Below are 6,908 nucleotides of genomic sequence, written 5' to 3' on the forward strand. Positions count from 1 at the left end.
TAGTCAATTTATTAGCTTATGAAATAAAGCTTTATATCTAGTTACTTTACACACTAGATGAAGATTTATGACTCACAAAATATACATCTATGTTTAGTAGTTTATGCTTGTGAACTTGAGTTTTAGTACAACACCTCAAATGTAATAAGCGCTAATATCTTGGTCATATTAGTGTCTTATTAAAATAGCTCTATGTCTAGTAACTAAATTAGAAAAATGAAGATATATGAGCAATTAACACACCTCTATGTATAGTAGTCTATGTTAACAAATTTGAGAGTTATTTAGTTATTCAATTATCTCTATGTCTAGCAACCAAAAATGACAACATACATAAAGCGACAAATCAACACATGTCTATGTCTACAATTATACCAATAAGATGAGTACCTAATTTTAGGCTATTAGAACCAAGATTTCTTCATTAGTTCTTTCATCCAAAAATCAAACAAAAGAGGTAGTCAATCTCTAATTAAGCATTAAGCAACATAGTTAACTCATAAAAATCAATACAAAGTTATTAAGCATAAATTTGAATCCAAGTATTATCATCAAGTGAGTATTACATTCGATCCTAACAAAGGAGAAGTTCATCTAAACATGTTCGTCAAAACTATAACAAATATAAAAGGAGAAATACAAACCATGGTAGAAGGGATTACCTTCTTAATAAGCATACATCAATTCCTTTAATCTTTACCCCTTGTGTTTACATCTTATTACCAGCCTACGCAAACCTAAAATCTAAGATAAAAAAAAACATAGTAATTCTAACTGAAACGATACGTAGACACAATTTTTGGACCCCTACAAAATGATTTTCATTCCCCTTTTAACAGTTGCGCTCAACCTACCTATTTGTCTAGCTCGACCTTTCACTTATCCAAGATGTGCTTGGCGCAGTATATGTGCTTAGCATGTCTCCTCCGCTTGGCGCAAGTCAATTGATCTATACTAGTTGATTTTAGTTGTTTCACAACAATCTTTGTTCTTTTTGCTCTTTAAGTCCTGAAATGATATGCAAACTCATATGATAGAATTTGTGCAATAAATAAGCAAGATGACAAGTATGAATAGCATTTCCATAGCTTTTAGAATAAAAACGTATTCAATTATCCTTAAGAATTATGGTAATTTTCTCACCTAACAAATTTTAAATAAGCTTTCTCTTCCTTAATATGAGTGGTATCATATATTAGATTTGTACTTCAATCATTTAAGTAAGAATGACATATATTAAAGTTTAACTTTGCTCCCTATTTTTAAATCTTAAAACAAAACAACCACCATCCAACAAATCAGTTTCTACAAAGAATTGCGTAGTCTTTGCGCTTAGTGCGACTTCTGCACTTGGAGCAAGTCAACTAACCTGGGCTAGTTGATTTTAGTTGCTTGACACCAATCTTTGCTCCTTTTTGCTCTTTAAGTCCTGAAATGATATGGAAACTCGTATGATAGAATTTGTGCAATAAATCATCGAGATGTCAAGCATGAATAACATTTACTTAGCTTGTAGAATAAAAAATATTCAATTATCTTTATGAATTAATGTAACTTTCACACCTAACAAATTTTATTAACTTGTGCTTAATATGAGATACGATATTGGACATTAGGTTTATACATTAATCATTTAAGTAGGGATCATATATTAAAATTAATCATTGCTCCCTATTTTTAAATCTTAAAATAAAACAAGTCCAACCAAACAAACTCTTTTCTATAAAGAACTGCGTAGTCTTGCTACCTAATACTCACGGGGTACGCAGGAGTAAGATCTTATCTTATTAGACACAATAAACAAATAAAATACTTTTTTTTATCATTTTTGACAAATAAAATAATCAAATAACTTAGGGTATAAAGTTAGTCCATAAAATTAGCAAGGGTATTGTCTAATACGGGCGGACGTGTGATAATACTTTCCTTAATCTGTAGGTGACTATAGAGTCCAAATTTAGAATTTAGAGACCAATGCAATTCAAAACGAGCATAAAAATATTTTCTATATTTTGACCGCAAAAATATAACGATGACTCCAAACTTGTCGTGCAACCGGTGTTCAACCTAAAATTAGAGCGCAATATACATAATATATTTTTATATACCTCAAAAATTCTCTATCTATACTAAACTATTATTTTACATCTTGAGCTATGTCTAGCACTATTTAACTATCATTTATTCATATTCCAATTTTATCAGGAAAAAGTATTACTTTTGAGCACTAAATGAAAATTTTCTTCTAGTCTCAATATATAGAAGGCACTAGAGAAGAATGATTCACTACTTCATAAAATACTTCAACTCTTATTGCAACTCGGAAAAAGAGTTGAAGGAGAAATACAAAAAGATCTAAATGTTATTGGCTTTGAGAAGATGAAGAATTTAGTTGTAGAGAGTATGATGGTTTCCAAAATTGAGTTTGATAAGAAGAATAATGATAGTAGTGAGTTGGATAAGAATTCTATACGAAATCATGAGAATAATAATTGATAGAAACAAGGAGAAAAAAGAAGGAAAGTGAATGACAGGTTGTTGTTAAGCTAGAAGGCTTAGTCTAATACCATATAGAAAGATAACAACCTAATTTCATTTATTTGCACATACAATATATAATCTATATATACATTACATGTTTTGAATTAAAATATAAAGATAAGAAATGGTAAATATTGAAAATAATAAAATATAAGAAATGATAAATATTAAATAATAACAAATTGATAATATTATGAAGATAATGAGTGAACTGAGCATTTACACATGTGTCTCTAAACTGATAAATTTAATGAAGATGTTCTTTAATTAAGCAAAAACTAAAGAGAATTAATAGTTACCATTATCTTCGTTTCATCCTTAGCTTATCTTGTATTTAGGTTAGCATTATGCTATCTTGTTTATGTAATTTCAAGTTTTAGATTATCTCATCATATGTTTTCTCTTGTACCTCTAATAAAAATCGTTCATCAAGTTTCCTTAGTTAAAAAGTAGCACTATGAGAGATACATAGCTGTTAGAAAATATTACACTTGGTAAAATTTACTGTTCATAAACCTTTGACATGCTTTGTTACAAAGTAATCCACAAATATGGTACAAGAAAAATACAGAAGCTGGACTTCAATGAAATCCTTGCAAGGACTTTGGATATGTAAATGCAGTTTGATATTTGTTTTGGAAGACTAGATACTCTACATTTTTTAAGGGTACCCTTTGATGTAGTGGAAGGTGCAATGTCATTGTCAGTACCTTTGTCCCTGAGGCTGCAACCAAAACAAGCAATGATAAGCCCTTATTAGCATTACATTTTATTATTAAACATGATTTTATGCATTATTTAGTTTTTTCTGAGTGTATTTGTATTACCTTTTTTGAAGAATCAACAATAATAAAATAGTGGATGATACAATGACAATATATCAGACTCATACATTTTCAATGCATACATTTTTTTCTCTTTTTGTTTTTTGTTTTTTGTTTTATTGAGATGTATGATAAAAATATGTTGTATGGGAATGGTAAGATTTTAAGAACTTACATCATATGCAAAAAGTGATCTGCAGTAATTAGAGTTTGTGAGCACTGTACTAGTTGATCCACACTCACTGTCTTTGAGTGAAACTGAGGATCTATCAAGCTTTATTGACCATGGATACTGATAATTTTGGGCAGTAATACCCACATGTGAAGATGACCTCTGCATCCTCACTGGCTTTGGAACATTTCTTCCTTCGACCGAAGCTCTTCGCCGGCTCGGTTGCCTCTCATATGAATCCGGCCTTTGCTTTGGTGCACTGTGTGATCTGAGTTTAGCCCTTGATGATTCAGTGTTAGCCATGTAGTTTGGGAATAATAGGTAGTCATAAGCCATAGCTTCTTCATAGTCTGGCCTAGGGAAAGCAAAAGGAGCATTAGAGTCCTCAGCTCTTAACACATCAGGGTAATAATGAGGGCTGTTTTGTGCTGTAGTGAAGGAGTATTCCTCAAAGTGCCCACTGCAGCCTCTTGGACTCAAATCTGTCAATGCTGATGGTGCAGGTGATAATTTGAAGTTTTCTTCCTTTGAGCATGAACCATTTGGTGAATAATATGAAGAAAATATGTGCTCAGACAATTCATGTTGTCCATGATTTGTGGTGCTGTTTCTGCTTCTAGAGTTAGCTTTTGGTTCACAAACATCCATCTCCACAATCTTGATGTTCTCTTCCAGGCCTATGTCCATTTCCTATATGAACACAATGCTTTTCTATATCAATGACTAGAAAATCTTATTTCGTGTATTTCACAGATGGATTAGATTAGAAAGTGGAACATTTTAGTTTCACTGAACAGTTGGAACCAAAGAGAACAGAACAAGATATACACCAAATGGATCAGAGCATGACATTATATTAAAAAGTAGAACATTTTAGTTTGGCTGAACAGTTGAAACCAAAGGGAACAGAACAATATATAGGACATCATGTTCCCTTGATGATTCAGTGTTAGCCACCATTTTTCTCTCTAGCTTTTGCATGAAATTCACACAAAAGAGATAATTTCTAATTTTTCATGCAAGAATTGAGTAGTACCAAGTACCTACCAATTTGATTTCATTCATAATGTGTGTTATCAAATGGTGTACATTGTAATTCAGAATGAGATTTATCACTGTCTTCCCCCTATAAATTTCTATATCTGACTACAAAACTTTGCAATGAAACAATGTTTATCCTTCCTTTTATAATTCTTCATCATCTATATGGAAAGCAACAACAATAACCAAGCCTTAATTTCACTAGGTGAAATCATCTTGACGAAAGTAAATCAGAAAATTTTATTTGAAATTTCAACCATCATTCTGCAATTTCAAAGGCAATTGGCAGCAATTATTGAACTCACATTATACATATGTCTGAACAAATCATCCTGTTTGGATTTTCTGGAGGTTGATTGCTTTTGATTAGGCTTTCCTTCTGATACCATTCCGGCCCTCTGAGCGCGAGCTCTGGTTTGTGCTATGACCAATGCCTGCATGCATCTTAGTGTCTCAGTGGCCTGTTTTCTCACCAAGTGACCCCTTACTAGTGCCTGCAACTTCACTAATCCTCTAAGAGCACACAATGCTTTTCTTGCCTGTTCCAGAAACATCGAAAAGTGTCTCATATTCAAATGCATACTACCAACAAGACGTTGGTCTAGTAGTGTAAGGTCTCGCTAGATTCCAAAAAGACCAAAAGGTCAAAGGTTCAATTCATGTGAGCCACACTTTTCGAGAGGGGCAGCCACACACCCCGAAAGGGATTAGTTCCTTACCCTTGTTAGTACCAAAAAAAAAATATTCAAATACATACTAGCACCATTATCAAAAAGAAAACTAGCTTCTTATAAAAATCACATACCAAGTAGGATCTAAAGACAGATTGGATTTTAATGGCAGAAGCCTCTTCTATAGTTCTGAAAGCTCCATTATAATCAGAAGCATCCATGCAAATCACAGCAGTTTCAGCCTCTGCATGCTTTTGCTGCTCACTCTGAGCATCTGTGACAGTTTGCACTGGCACTGAAGCAGTGACATTCTGTTCTGCAAAAATCAATTCCTTTGAAACAGTAGCTGTTGCTGATGATCTTCTAAAACTCCATCTTCTTTTCTCCTTTGGGGTTGTTGATAATGGCGTAGTTGGATTTTCTGTTCCATTTGACACACTCAGATTGGTTGAACTTTTTTCCTTGTCTCTCTTCCCTCCTGCCAAGAAGTTTCTAAACCATTTCCCTGTCTTCCCCATCTCTTTCAAAAACACTTAGTTAGATAACATGGTGGGTTGTGTCAACAACTTTTAAGAAAGTAGCATAATGAAATGTAGATCTCTTCATGTTTTTATTTGGTATGTTGCTTTCAATAAATACTATGGTCCCCATATTATAAAATAGATAAGGTTCTTGACAGCCTAAGTTAACTGTCATGTTTATTATTTTATGTACTAAGTTCCATTTTCAAGAGTATGTTTGGGTCCCTGTGCCATGTATTTAGGTTGTGTAAGAAGAAGCATAGAAGCAGCTCCTCATATAAGCCAATTGTCACATCCTGCAACACTACAGTACAGATATGAATCATTGGCTCTAATGAAAATAATTTATACTTGGATCTTAAACTCATATGCAAGATGGAGCTAGGAAATTGATTTCAAAGGTGGTATATAAAACCAAGCATATATAACATGATGACAAATTAATTTGAGGGGTGCCAGATCTAAACAAACATGTTGGTTTTTTGCAACTGTGGTATTAAAAAAAATCACTAATTAAGTAGAGGAAACACTTCAAGAGTATTTACAAGTAAGAGATATGCTACAAGGGTTTTATGGTGGGGAGGACCCACACCACATAACCATGTGCATTGCAAGGTCGTTGACACTGGCAGGGGTTGGGCATATAAATCTTGGTAGACAACCTAATTATATATTAGAAAAATAGGTCAATCCACATCAACAAGTCCTCACATGTAAGTATGTTGTAAGACTAAGATTGCAATTAAGAGGAGGTGAATTAGTTGACTAGAAATTATGACTATTTTTTCTGTAAAGTGAAGAGTTAAAGTACAGCGGATAATATTGCAGAAAATAAACAAAAAATAAATCAAAGAGGTAAGAGAGAAGAGAGTACACAAGGATTTTATACTGGTGCACTTTCTTGTCTACCGAAGGCTAGGTCTAGTACTCCTGCAGCACAAGAGATTTTCCACTAAATATTATGAGTTGTAATTACAATATCTCACCCCGAGATCTCTATGTACCTTACACACTCACTAATACTTATACCCTTGGAAAACACATTTCCAAGTAACTCTATTCACTTTCTATTCACACCCCGTGAAAGAAAGTTATTACAATGAATGAAGAATTTGAATGATGGCTTTGGATTGCCTTT

General features: G+C 33.1%; 1 protein-coding gene across 3 annotated transcripts; it reads right to left on the bottom strand.

The window, feature by feature from the left end:
* Positions 1-3,014: 3,014 nt before the first annotated feature.
* On the bottom strand, positions 3,015-6,048 carry LOC109339515 (protein IQ-DOMAIN 14-like). 3 transcript variants are annotated; one of them, XR_002106670.1, is made up of 5 exons: positions 5,384-6,040; positions 4,884-5,117; positions 3,541-4,227; positions 3,155-3,265; positions 3,015-3,118 (listed from the first exon to the last, which is right to left on the bottom strand). XR_002106670.1 is itself a non-coding variant. In XM_019576971.1 (4 exons), exons 1-4 carry the CDS (start codon positions 5,765-5,767, stop codon positions 3,245-3,247), a joined length of 1,284 nt encoding a protein of 427 aa, XP_019432516.1. In that variant the 5' UTR covers positions 5,768-6,048; the 3' UTR covers positions 3,015-3,244. The 3 variants fall into 3 exon arrangements, 2 of the variants coding, with proteins under 2 accessions (XP_019432516.1, XP_019432515.1); XM_019576971.1 differs by having other exon boundaries at positions 3,015-3,265; positions 5,426-6,048; XM_019576970.1 differs by having other exon boundaries at positions 3,015-3,265.
* Between the last annotated feature and the right edge of the window lie 860 nt (positions 6,049-6,908).

This window comes from Lupinus angustifolius, unplaced genomic scaffold (assembly GCF_001865875.1).
Source record: "Lupinus angustifolius cultivar Tanjil unplaced genomic scaffold, LupAngTanjil_v1.0 Scaffold_79_39, whole genome shotgun sequence".
Classification (NCBI taxonomy): Eukaryota; Viridiplantae; Streptophyta; class Magnoliopsida; order Fabales; family Fabaceae; genus Lupinus; species Lupinus angustifolius.

Coding starts and splice junctions, on each gene's coding strand:
- LOC109339515 (XM_019576970.1), bottom strand. CDS start 5,767: ATGGGGAAGACAGGGAAATGGTTTAGAAACTTCTTGGCAGGAGGGAAG. Junction 5,118..5,383: donor CTGTCTTTAGATCCTACTTG/GTATGTGATTTT, acceptor TTTCTGGAACAG/GCAAGAAAAGCATTGTGTGC. Junction 3,266..3,540: donor GATCACTTTTTGCATATGAT/GTAAGTTCTTAA, acceptor TTTTGGTTGCAG/CCTCAGGGACAAAGGTACTG.